Genomic DNA, 14,183 nt, shown 5'->3' with positions numbered 1-14,183 from the left:
CACTGATGCAGCCATCAAAATTGAAACCAAACTCACCTGCTGTCCGGTTCTGCCACTCATATTGCGCCTCGTATTCCTGACTCTACCGTGCCAACGACCTATTGTCGCCCGGTACAATTCTATTGAAATCCCCATGTCAGCACTCACTCACTCAACAACCTTCCTCTTCGCTTGCACGATTACAACTGAGGAGCTTCTATCAGCAGTGTTCTGGAAAACGTAGAAGCAGCAACTAGGAACTTTGGGAGCGGTGATGCAGTGCTTATCATCGGTGGGACGAACGGCGTAGCTCACGACGACGCCAAGAATGTAAGATCACAACTTAAACATACACTAGGGAAGCTGACCCACACTAACGTCTTTGTAGTGAACGTGCCCCACAGGCATGATTTGAGTAGAGACTCGTGTGTGAACATTGAAGTGGACAAAGTCAATACAGATATTGTTAACATTTGTAAACATTTGTAAACATTTTCGGAATACTCAGGTTATTGAATGCAGCAGTTTTGAGAAATACTTTTATACAAAACATGGCCTCCATCTAAACAATTCAGGTAAACAAAAGATAGCAAATATTGTTCTAGATTTTATTAATCTTATGATATGTACTGTAAAACAGGCAACTCCCTTGAGTTATAATACTGACCAGGAAAACTAGTAGAAAGAGCCAGCTGTACTTCAAGCTGGCTCAGTCAACTAGAAAAAAAAACTCAGGATAGTAAGGAATTTCAAGTTACCCAATTGCAACAGTCAAGTTTTAGGGAGGAAGGGGGTCTGAGATTGCTCTTGGTAAACTGTCAAAGTGTAGTAGAAAAACAATTAAAATTCGGTACATTGTTGGAATCTTATGAGACTGATGTGGTGATAGGAGTGGAATCGTGGTTGAAAGAAGGGGTGGGTAATAGAGAAGTATTTCCAGAAGGGTACACAGTCTATCGTAGAGACCGAGGAAACAAAAAGGGAGGAGGGGTGTTTATTCTGGTGAAGGAAACTTACTGTTCACATAAATGGTTTACCGATGAAAGGGATGAAATATTAGGGATAAAATTAGTTTGTGATAATATGAAGGAGGTGGGAATTATAGGAACATACAGGCCTGGAAGAGAGGAAAGAGACATGGAAATCTTTGAGAAAATAATAGATTATACTCATAAAAATAATAATAATGATATGGTAATAATTGGGGGAGATCTAAATTTGCCTGAAGTTGAATGGAATGGAGCTGCAAGTGAAGCCCATGAACAGAAACGGGCAAATAAGTTAATTTGGGAGGGAGGATTTACACAAGTAGTACAAGAACCGACTCGTCTCAATAACTTACTAGATGTATTCTTGGTTAAACCATGGGAAATTGTTGATAAAACTGAGGTAATTGAAGGAATAGGAGACCATAAGGTTGTAATAATGGATGTAGGACTCGTACCAAAAAGGCTTAATACGAGGGTTACACAAGACAAGAAATTGTACAGAAAAACTAAAGTTGATGAATTTGGGACTTACCTTAAATCACAATTCAGTTGTTGGATAAGTGAAGGGAGTAACGTGGATACACTTTGGGCTAAATTTAAAGGAATCATTTGGGAAGGAGAGAAGAGATTTGCACCTGTTAAGAAGGGTAAAATGACCTCAGACCCTGTTTATTATACAAGGGAAATAAGAAAATTAAAAAGAAAATGTAGAATAGTAAACAGGAAAATCAAAGAGGGTAGGGAGAGTAGAGAAACTAGAAAAAAGCTAATGAGGGAACTGAATAGAGTGAAAAAGGAAGCAAAAGAGAATTATATGAATGGCATACTTCAAGAGGGTAATGACCACAAAGGGAAATGGAAAAAGCTGTATTCATATATCAGGAATAAAAAAGGAAAAGGAATCCAAATTCCTACAATGGTGGGAGAAGGGGGTGAACACTATTTATCAGATACTGAGAAAGCAAACCTATTTAGTAGGGAATTCAGAGATTCAGTAGATGATTGTCAAGAGTTGGAAACCGAAACAGAAGATAGAGAGGGAGAGACACAGAGGGAAACAAGAAGGTTCTCATTCACAAATGAAGATATTCTCAGAGAAATCCAACTGCTTCAGCAAGGAAAAGCAGCAGGAAGTGATCAAATTACTGGGGAGGTATTAAAGACAATGGGGTGGTACATAATGCCTTATTTAAAATTTCTCTTTGACTATGTCATAAATAATAGTGTAATACCAAAGGAATGGAAGGAATCTATAATAATACCAATTTATAAAGGAAAGGGTGATAAAAGGAAACCATAGAACTACAGACCAATCAGCCTGACCAGTATAGTTTGTAAAATACTGGAGATTTTAATATCGAAGTACATCAGAGGGATATGTGATGATAAAAATTGGTTCATGAGGAGCCAGTATGGATTTAGAAAGAAATTTTCTTGTGAAGCACAACTGGTGGGATTTCAGCAGGACATATCAATCAATTGGATTCAGGAGGTCAGTTAGATTGCATAGCCATAGATCTTTCCAAAGCCTTTGATAGAGTGGAACGTGGAATATTATTAAAGAAAATGGAGGGAATAGGATTGGACGTAAGGGTTACACGTTGGATAAAAACATTTCTAAATTCAAGGGTTCAGAAAGTGAAAGTAGGAAATAATGTATCTTAGGAAGAGAAAGTTTGGAAGGGAATTGCACAAGGTAGTGTAATCGGTCCGTTACTTTTCTTAATATACGCAAATGATTTAGGGAACAATATAACATCAAAAATAAGATTGTATGCAGATGACATAATTGTTTATAGGGAAATAAACAACACTGAGGATTGTTCAGAATTACAAAGGGACCTTGAAAGTATCCAACAACGGGTTGAAGAAAATAATATGAAGGTTAATGGAGGCAAATCAACTGTTACAACTTTTACAAACAGGAGCTTTAAAACTGAATTTGAATATACTTTGGATGAGGCAGTTATCCCAAAAGATGGCAAGTGCAAATACTTAGGTGTGAGATTTGAAAGTAATTTGCACTGGAAGGGTCATGTTGATGACATTGTTGGGAAAGCATACAGATCGTTACATGTCATAATGAGGCTACTTAAAGGATGCAACAAAGAATTAAAAGAAAAAAGTTACTTGAGTATGGTTCGTCCATTATTGGAATATGCAAACAGTGTTTGGGATCCTCACCAAGAATACCTAATAAAAGAAATAGATAGTGTGCAGAGGAAAGCAGCAAGATTTGTAACAGGGGATTTCAGGAGAAAGAGTAGTGTATCAGAAATGTTAGAGGAACTTGGGTGGGAAACTTTAAGTAAGAGAAGGGAGTAAACTAGACTTACAGGATTATATAGAGCCTATACAAGAGAAGAAGCATGGGGAGATATCCGTGAGAGGCTTCAATTGGAAAATAATTATATCGGCAGGTCTGACCACAAATATAAAATTAGAAGGAATTTTAGCAGAAGCGATTGGGGTAAATTTTCATTCATTGGGAAGGGTGTGAAGGAGTGGAACAGTTTACCAGAGGTAGTGTTTGATCCTTTTCCAAAGTCTGTACAGATATTCAAGAAGAGAATAAACAGCAACAGAGAAAATAAATGAAGTGTTAGAGGGCATTCGACCAGTGCAGGTTATTGTAAATTAAAAAAAATGTGTGTGAATAAATTAATTCCATCCCCTGGTCTACGGAGTTTGGACAGCCAAAGTAGGGGACTGCCTGTAGGGGTGAAGTACAGTGGGGACTTCGAGGGCCCTGGGACCGCTACCGTAGCTGTGAAGGCCCTTCAGGAACTCTGAAAAGTGGTAGCAAAAGGGGCTCTGGTTAAGACGCAGCAGTTCGTTATGCTACTTAGGTTCCAGAACGGGTAAAAAAAAAAAAAAAAAAAAAAAGGTAAATAAGTAAATAAATGCAATGTAAATATTAATCTTATACCAGTTGTATAGTATCATTTGAAGTAATTCCACATACTGTATATCAGTTGACTATATTTCTTAAGTAGTACAGGAGATATTATAAGTAGAATTTTGTAAACAATATAAATTTATTAAGGATGAGCTGTGCGTTTAATAGAAAACATTGTTAGCGTAAATTGTATAATAGTGTATTATAGGAAAATTTTCTTCTCTTGTTAATTTAATATTTAGTGCTTGACAATAATGTATTTTAGTGTACCATTTGCCACCGAGGTAGACACCTCATTTGCAAATAAAGAGATTTTGATTTGATTTTGAAAAGTGTGATGACCTATAAGGTGCAAAGCCCCTGAACTGATAAAGTAACATAAAAGTTGACCGACTAATGCTTGCCAAAATGTGCTCTGCATCTTCTGCTGTCAATCATCTCCACTGTGTAACATTACTGAGACTGCACAAAAACTAACCCATCAATTACATGTAGTAACCTTCATTTTAATAAATTAACATTTCACAACCAATCAATGACAGGTACAACAGCTAGTACAGTACATAAAGTGTTTGCTAAGCTTTTATTTATTTATTTATTTATTTACCTATCGTATGGCTTTTAGTACCAGGAGTGTTCAAGGACCTCACTCCACACAAACAATGTGGTTAGGTTTGGTATTGAATCCAGGCTTTCGGCACACGATCTAGTGATTTAGAAATTGTATACCACCTTGTATACCTGCCTTACCCTGCCGGCCAGCATTCCAAGAGTGATTTTTCTTCCCCCAACAATGGGACTCAAACTGGCTAACCAAGGTGTCAGACCATTTAGATTTGATGCCTTAATTGACTACAAGCTGCCGACCTACATGAGTGGTATAGACTACTATAGGCCTAACCTCAATTTGTTCTAGAGTGTAAAGTTTTAAAGTTGTCAAGATGGAAATGGTATATCTTCGAAATTCTCTTCCTTCCTTCCTCCCTTCCTTCCTTCCTTCCTTCAACTGTATGTATGAATCAGCTCAAATCAATGTTTCTTTTTTTCTTTCTATAGAGAATGAAACAGTATGATCTCTTTCTGCTTGAGAGCATGCCGACTTAAATTTCTGCTGCATTCTAACAGATGTGCATTTCACTACACAATATATCCTTATGAAGACTAATATTATAAATGACAATTCTTCCATTGATAGACATGTTGACATGATTCAGTGAGTTTTTTAATTTCCCAAGCCAAATTTCTCGAAAGTTTCTGCTATTGCCACAAGAGCACACATAGCTTAAGTATCTAATGCTTTCTAGTGCATCTGGGTTCGTACCCCACTGTCGGCAGCCCTGAAGATGGTTTTCCGTTTTTTCCCATTTTCACACCAGGCAAATGCCGGGGCTGTACCTTAATTAAGGTCACGGCTGCTTTCTTCCCATTCCTAAGTTTTCCTATCCCATCATTGCTGTAAGACCTATCTGTGTCGGTGCGATGTAAAGCAAATATCTTTCTAGTGCACCTGCAATGAACTATTTTTGAGTTTTCAAGTATTTTTAAAATTTCAAGTATATATAAATAGCCTGTCTGACTCCTTGTCCGAATGGTCAGCGTTGAGGCCTTCGGTTCAGAGGGTCCCGGGTTCGATTCCTGGCCATGTCGGGGATATTAATAGCGTCTGATTAATTCTTCTGGCTCGAGGCTGGGTATTTGTGTTTGTCCCAAAACTTTCCGCTTCATATTCAGACAACATACCACACTACCAACCACCACAGAAACATATAATAGTGATTACATCCCTCCAGATAGGGTTGGCATCAGGAAGGGCATCCAGCCGTAAAAAAGGGCCAAACTCACATGTACGACCCAGTTCGCACCCAGGACCCCACAAGTATGGGAAAAGCAGTTGAAGAAGATGATATAGATAGCCTGATATAGATATGATCCGTAGCCTTTCAGCTGGTATACATTTCATCTTTATTCAAGAATTTCTATAATTCTTTCATCGCCTTGAAACCTCTTATGACTCTTAGTTACGAGGGGGGGGGGGGGTGAATAAATAAACAGGATTTTGTTTTTTATTTAAATTCATTTACTGAAAAATACTAGGCAATTACAGTTTGTTTTCCCACATAGTTTCCTGCTTTGGAAAGACATTTGTCCCAGTGTATGGGCAGCTTTTTGATCATAAAAAGAACAGGGTTATGTCACCAGGCAGTTGCGCACAAAGTCTTCCACACTGTAGTCATCTTCAAATCGTTGCCCTCCTAGAGCTTCTTTAAGCGCCCTGAACAAATGGAAATTGCAGGGCGATAAGTCCGGGCTGTAAGGAGGATGATCAAGTGTAGTCCAGTGCATTTCTTGTAGCCTTGAGGTGATTTTCGGTCAAAAGGGAAGGGACCCATCTGGAACATTTTACGGAACTGTAGGCCATTTGTGACAGCTCCCATAACTGATTCAGACTTGTTCTGTAATTTCTGATACTCTTGACTGTCGATCGTCAATAATGTCTTTAACCGCACAAATGTTTTTGTCTGTAATGTTAGTCCGAGAATGGTGATCGTGTTGCTGATTTTCCACACGTTCTCATCCTTCCTTGAACTTTTTATGCCAGGCAAACACACACGTCCTTGACAGTGTTTGATCAACGAACTGTGCAGTCAATCTCTGGGAAATTTCCGCCGCCGTAATTCCTTCATGAGCAAGAAATTTTATAATTATGTGTTGCGCAGTGGAGGGGTGCACCCATTGCTCCGACATCGTGAGCGTTACTGACGAAACGGCGGGAGATATCTAACACGATGCTCTCCCCACTCCTAACGATCCCGCCTAAGCATAGCAGAAGCGCGGGGCGAGTTCTACCAACTGTTGATGTTCAGGAGCAAAAATCCCATTTATATTTGATCGACCTTTGTACTTGCTTTGCTGTCACTTTGAGATATAGTATTGCGCGGCATGGAAGTATGGGTTGGCACAATCTGAATGAAAGTGAAGTATTTAAGTTTGAATAAATCAATGATAAAATAGCACTACGCCAGACTGAACTACTAAGATGAAGTTTAGTCCTACTAAGCAAAGTGAGAGTGGACATAGAGCATAAGGAATTAGATTGCATGGTGCAAGAGACCAATAAACGATGACATATGCCAAAATACGTGCCATCCTTCTCATGAACTAATGGTCCTTTTTACCTAGGATTTGTGCTAAACGAATCTTTGAACTATTGTATCCAGTTCTTCTGCTCAAAGCTTCTGAGGCAACGATTACACTTAAGGCCCGCTCACACCTAGCAGAAGGGAGTGCGGCGCAAAGGCAGAAAAATATTCTTTCACTGCGTGATAGATGTAATGGCTTACACTTACAACTACTGGAGAGGAAACGCGCCGCGCCGAAGAAGAGGAAGTTGCTTGGCGAGAATATTTCTTCCACTTCTCCCGCCAGAATTTTATTTCGGTAACGTTTGGAGTTTCGCAATCGCGTTGGATCCATACCAGACATAGCGTTTGCAGTGTTGAAAATGGACTGTGAAAAAAGTTATTCATTTATTTGAAAAGTACACTTTTCTGTATGATAAATGCCATAAGTTATATAGCAATACCATTGAATTAGCATTTGAAATTTCACAATGCTCATTCAAAAATACACTTTGAATTTATCTTGAGGGCGTAACAACGGTTGAAAAAAATTAGACAATAATTCTCCATTCAAATTTCTAAATAAATTAATGCCGTCCTTTGTTCTTTCCTTTCGGCACCTTCAACCAAGAGTGTGTTCGGTTTCATGGCTAAATGGTTAGCGTGCTGCCCTTTGGTCACAGGGGCCCCGAGTTCGATTCTTGGCAGGGTTGGGAATTTTAACCATAATTGGTTAGTTTTGCTAGCACAGGGACTGGGTGTATGTACTGTCTTCATCACCATTTAATGTTCATCACTACGCGCAAGTCACCTACGGGCGGTTAAATCAACAGACCTTTTCTTGGAGAGCCTAAGTCCTCTGACACATTCCGGCGCTAAAAGCCATACGCCATTTCATTACCTAGCTAAGAGCTAACACATGATCCATTAGTTGCGTTCAGCTGGACCAACGCTTCACACACAACTGTAAGATAAATTTTGACGATCAGCTGTCCAAATGATGAGGCACGCTTTCGATAGATATGAGCGCACACAGGAGGAATTCTTCTTGGAAGTTCCTTTCCCTGCGTCGCATCGTGAAACAACCCATGCAAATACAAGAATGTCACTCTAGTACTGTCTAAAACATGACAGGTCTTTTCTCCATTAGTATAAGGGGAAAAAAAAATAAAAAATGAAGTCAATGTACGTAAAATAAATTTTGAGTCTCTACTGTAAATGCTTGAAAATAATTACACTGTATGTTCCACATTACTGAGGGGTTAACACCAGAACAAGAACAGATATTACAGTCATCTGAATCACCCGAGATATCAATCACATTCTGGACTTTGGACAACTTGAAGAAATTGGTGTTCTGCCTCCCCTGTCAGTCACATGCGTGGTGATATCAAGAGAACATGGGCTGCAGAAATACAACAAATGAAACACCATTAAAAAAGTTCCCTCTGCAGACCACGATTCTCTTCTGTAATAACAGCAATGTTATCACTCATCAAATTGTACAATAGTAAATTCCACTCCATTAACCTCGACACCACACCTGTTAGCTTAAGCAGATTCCTTCATACAGGATGAACGAGAGGGGTAAGAGTCAGCAATCCTGCCTCACTCCTGGTCAGATCTTTGCCTCAACTTTATCTTATTCAGCAACAGCTGTCATGTTTTTATACAGTTTCAAAATTAATCTCTGCTCCTATGCCATACAAAGACAAAAGCTTCAGAAACTGCTACACTCAATTTTACTCACTGGAGAAAGTTAGTGTACTAGGAATTTATCCATCATCATCATCTTCCTTCCAAGTATTGGGCCATGTGTCGCGTTACGGTCTTGCATTTTTTCTTTTTGCAAGACTTGAAAGCAATCAAATGTCCTTCCGACAGCTTGCTAGCCTGAAGGAAGTAAGACCATTGATGGGGCTGCCACCTCTCAGCTAATGGACTAGCTGAAATGACAGCATTTCCTCCGTAATTGATGTAACAGTTATACCGCCGTTACTCGGTCGAAAGGGCCTTGTCTGTGGGAACAGGTTTGTTCATCCCGGGAAAGTAAGGTTGGCATTTGGGCAGGAGAGGTTATGTCGTCGTCATCATCCTTCCAAGTATTGGGCCATGTGGCCCGTTACGGTCTTGCATTTCTTTCCATCACTTCGTTGGACGTCCTATAGATCTCTGTCCTCTTGGTTGATAGCGTAGGATCTCCTTTGGTAGTCTTTCAGATTCCATCCTTTGAACGTGAAGTTTCCAGTTTTCTTGGTAATCATAGATGCAATTGATTACTGGTTTCACATTCAGTCCCTTAAGCACATCTTCATTTCTTATACGATCCCATTTTGTATAGCCTGCTGTTCTGAGCATGAACGTCATTTCACGTGCTGTAATTCTGGAAATGTCTTGAGTTCTTATTGTCCATGCCTCACTGCCATAGCAAAGGTTTGGTCTGGCTAAAGTGTTATAAAGACGTAAGCGAGTGTGTTTCTGGACAAGAGATGGCTTCATGATACGATTTATGATTCCTATTGTTCTGGTAAATTAGGTTATTTTTGCAGAGATATCAATTTCCCCTTGGTAAGATAAATTGTATCCCAGATAATTGAATTCGTTACTCTTTCCAAAATTTTATTATCTAAACAGATTTTACTGGGGTTAGGGGCCTTCCCCTTAAAGGCCATTATTTTGCTCTTTTGTGGTGAAATGATCATGTTGAATTTTGAAGAGACTTTCTGGAGATTAAATACTGACCACTGAAGATCATCAACTGATGATGCTACCAATGCAACATCATCAGCAAATAGTATGGCATCTAGATGTGTGAGATATCTGCTGACTGGGATTGATCCATGCCTTTCATGCTTCCATTCCTGCATTATGTTGTTCATATAGATTATGAACAACAAAGGAGAAAGTCCACAACCTTGTCTCACACCTCTGCTGATTGCTTCCCATTCAATATGTTGATTACCTAACTTTATTGCAATAAGGTTGTCACTGTACATGTTGTATGTTATCTATTTACTGTTGTGGGACATTAACTTCTGCAAAGATATTAAGAAGTCTGTTCCTGTTAACTAGGTCAAAGGCTTTCTTAAAATCAACAAATACTATATGAGTTTCCAAGTTAAATTCCCTGCATTTTTCTACTAAGATTTTCAAGGTAAAGTAAGCATCAGCACATGAGCACCCCTTTCGAAATCCATGTTGTTCATTTCCAATCACATTTTCATAATACCTGAATAATTTTTCTTTGACAATATTAGAGTAAATTTTGTAACCTGAGTTGAGTATACTTATCCCTTTGTAATTTCCACAATCTTTCACACTGCCCTTCTTATGAAGAGGAATAACTATAGCTTTTTGCCAATTCTCTGGTGGTCTGTTGCCATTCCAAATTAAATTGATGAATTTGAGAAATCTTTGCTTGAAGATGTCACTGGAGCTCTTGAATAGTTCTGCATTTATTGAGTCTTGTCCAGATGCTTTTCCATTTCTAAGTTTTCTGAGTACTAGCTCCAGTTCTTCAAGTGTAATGGTTTCCGAAGACTTGTTAAGAGATGTTGACAGAAGAAATGGCTCAATATTTGAACCTCTCCAAAGGTTCCGAAAATAAATGAGCCACTCCGTTAGAGGTATTGCATTAATGTGTATGTCTTCTTTTACATCATTATTCAATTTCTTGAGTATTTTATAGATCTGTGGTCTTGTATCAGTTTCCAGGGGTGAAACAATCTTTTCTCAACTCTGTCTGTGCTTTTTCCACACTTCCCTTTTTGCTATTGCTCTCTTGTGGTGATACTCTATTTTATCTTCTAATTTACTAGTTGACAACAATTTTTTTATAGCATTTCTTTTGTCTGAAATAACTTTTTCAATTTCTTCATCCCAGATTCTTAAACTCTTTTTCCTCTGCCATTTTTTCTTAACTCCCAAACTCTCAAAAGCAGACTGCTTTAAAAATGAACACAAATTAGACTCCATTTCCATGCTGTCACTTTTATTTGGTGTATGATGAATAATGACAACCTATAAACTATTTACACAACCAGTGAAAGATGAGTACAAAGTAAATACAAATTATCATATCTATACGGTCAAAGAAAGCAATTTACAAAGTTTGAAAGAACAAGAAGAAAACACAATATATTTACATCACTATCCACCTATCAACTCTGACAGTTCATATATACACAGTGAGTGCGAGTGATGTACATCTCACTAAATGTGAATGTCCAAACCCGCCACCCACTTCACTGATTCGGGTGTTGCTGAGTTGAGGTCTTCCATGGTGCCAGTGAAAGCACGGAGTGGGCATTCCTGCACTACATGTTTCATTGTTTGTCAAACCTCCCCACAATCACAGTATGGAGAAACTGACCAGTCCCAGGTGTGTAAAGTAGATGCTGTTCTACCTACTCCACATCTCATGCGATTTAGTCTACTCCAGGTTCAACGTGGCAGATCAAAGCCTGCCAGCTTTGTGGATGGGTTACATTAACTGGTGTCATCTATGTAAGATTATTAAGTCTGTTCTGGTACAGCCATTTTATAATGGGGTCTCTTAATAGGTTAACCTTGTAAGAAGTTTTAATTTCTTGTGTTATTTGTTTGTTTCTTTTATACCATCTAGGCCTCAGACAAATAGGTGCTACTAATAGATAGTGACCAGTTTCCAATTCAGGGCCTCGATAGACTCTTGTACTCAAGACAATCTGCCAATTTACCATTACAAATTATATAATCTATAATAGATTTCTGATTTCATGCAGACCACGTGTACTTGTGGCTGTCCTTGTGTGGGAACACTGTGTTCATGATCTTTAACTGATTGAAGACAGTGAAATCTATTAATTTCGTTCCATTGTTATTACGGGTTGTTTCTCCATGGATTCCAATGTGATTCTGAATTTTCTCATTACCAACTCTGGCATTGAAGTCTCCCAGTAATAGTAGCATATCTTGTTTGTTAATTTTATTAACTCTCTTGCAGATCATTATAGAACCCATCACTTTCTTTTGAATTGCCCTCCACTAGAGCGTATACCTCCATAACTGTAAGATAACCCCTGGATAGGTTTAGTCTTAATTGGATAATCCTTTCATTCCAAAAAGTGTAGGTATCAATTGTTGATCTTAATCTTTTGTGTACCATGAGCAGTACACCTGCCTGTGCTCTAGTATCTCTGTCAACCCCACGGTAAAACTGTAAATAATTTACTGTCTCTTTTGATCCCTGAAGCTTTCGTTTCTGAAATGGCTGTAATAAAAATTTCTTTTTTTTGCGAGAATGTCATCCAGCTGGTCATCTTTGTGTGAGATACCTTGTACATTCCAGGTAGCACATCTAAAAGTATTTTTCTTCTTCCAATCTTTGTCCATTTCACTGTCCTTTTCTTTGCCAAAAGAGTTTATGTATTCCACATAAAGTTAATGTTGGAGGTTATACAGAACAATAACAAAAAGGTTAATATGCCAAGTTATTCATGGTATAGATAAAATACATATAAAATGTATAAAATTTCATAATTTTAAAATATTCACTGTATAAGGAAACTTTAATCTTCAAAGAATATGACTTTGAATTTATCCTTCAAATAGACAAAATGAACAGCAGTGATGAAATACAGTGAAAATATAATGCCACTTGCTAATGTTAGGGCCCTAGAATTGCTCAGATGAACTTTGTGTAATAATTACTTCAAAAAGAAATTGATATGTACTTATTTAGACATTTATCTAACAAATTTTCTACCTGACAACTTTTGATTCATTTTTCGGAATATTCAAATTCTTTCAGTCCTTAAGGACACTTACCTGAACACTCCCTTCCAGCATCTTGTGAAGTACGTGCGCACGTCGTTTCATTATTTTCACATCATGGGACGTTGAATCTTCAAACTGTCCATTAGTAATAGGATTTACAAATCGGTTCAGAAATTCTTTTCGAGTTCCAAGAAGATTTGGTTTCACAAACTGAACCATGCAATGATCTGTGAACAAACGTCCGATACAAGTTATAAGAAAGGAGGAGAATGTAAAAAATAAATCTGGTCCTATGCCATACAAAGAAAAAAGCTTCAGTGACTGCTACACTTGATTTTACTCACTGGAGAAAGTTAGTATACTAGGAATTTATCATTCAAATAGACAAAATGAAGAGCAGTGATGAAATACAGCGAACATATAATGCCACTTACTATTGACTAATCTATATAAATTACAATTTTGTCAGTACACTTCCAATGGTTGCAGCATCATACACATCTATTAATCCTACTCAAGGGAGTCAAGGTCATCTTTCTTATCCTCCACGCGAGTAATTCTTGCCTGGCGCATCTACGTTGTGGGGATGGGCATCCTCCAATTCAATAGGCTGGAATTGTAGGATGGCTAAGTTCAGGCAGGGACTCAGTCACACGGGATATAACATAGCACCCTTGCCAGGGTTAAGGGTGAAGACCTTAACAGCACCTATGGCAGAGAAATAGTTCTTCAGGCAAGGGTTAACTTGAAGAGGACACCACTGCCTAGTGATGAAGAGGGATCTTCAAAGTTTAGGGGAGTGAATCCCAACAAGAAATATAATTGTTTTAGACCCAGCTAGTCAACAGGATAGAAATAAAGTGTTGCCTTCAAAGTTAAAATGAGACTCCTTATTGCAGACCTGAGAGGATGGTTACCTAGTTGTACTTCCTCTCAAAAAAATCAACCAGCACCACCACAATTAAAGCTAATATTAGTACAATCAAGAGAAAAAGATCGAGATTAAAGGACTGGAAACTGAATGATCTTTATTTTAAATAGCAATTCCAAGGGATCAGAGCCAAGCTACCAATAATAGATATAAGAAAGGTAAAAGAGGAATGGAATAATTTCAGGACAAGTTTTGTAAGCAGTGCTGAAAAAAATATATGAGAGAACAAGCAGCAAATTTAATGAGAAAAGAATAACATGGTGGAATGAGTGAAAGAGCCAAATAACAGAAATAAGGCCAAGAAACCCTAGATTTAGCCAAGTCTAATGAAACGAATAAGAGGCACCACAGACATAACAGTAGATTGGAAGAGACTGTGAAAGTTTAGGGACACAATATTATTTGAATATAGGCAAACCTGTCGCTGTATTATTAGGTTAAATAACAATCCTTTTGACTGTTTATTAACAATGGAAAGCGAGTACAGTGGAAGCTTGTTAGTACGTTTC

General features: G+C 38.2%; 1 protein-coding gene across 1 annotated transcript in view; it reads right to left on the bottom strand.

Moving 5' to 3' along the window:
* LOC136857368 (transcriptional regulator ATRX) overlaps nucleotides 1-14,183 on the bottom strand; it is a 605,506-nt gene that overhangs the window by 160,574 nt on the left and 430,749 nt on the right. Inside the window, exon 22 of the mRNA XM_068225161.1 lies at nucleotides 12,795-12,970. Coding sequence (XP_068081262.1) covers nucleotides 12,795-12,970 — 176 coding nt within the window. The remainder of the gene's footprint in view (nucleotides 1-12,794; nucleotides 12,971-14,183) is intronic.

The sequence above is a fragment of the Anabrus simplex genome, chromosome 1, assembly GCF_040414725.1.
Source record: "Anabrus simplex isolate iqAnaSimp1 chromosome 1, ASM4041472v1, whole genome shotgun sequence".
NCBI lineage: Eukaryota > Metazoa > Arthropoda > Insecta > Orthoptera > Tettigoniidae > Anabrus > Anabrus simplex.
The sequence above is the reverse complement of the archived record's forward strand: the minus strand, read 5'-3'. Positions and strand labels throughout refer to the sequence as shown.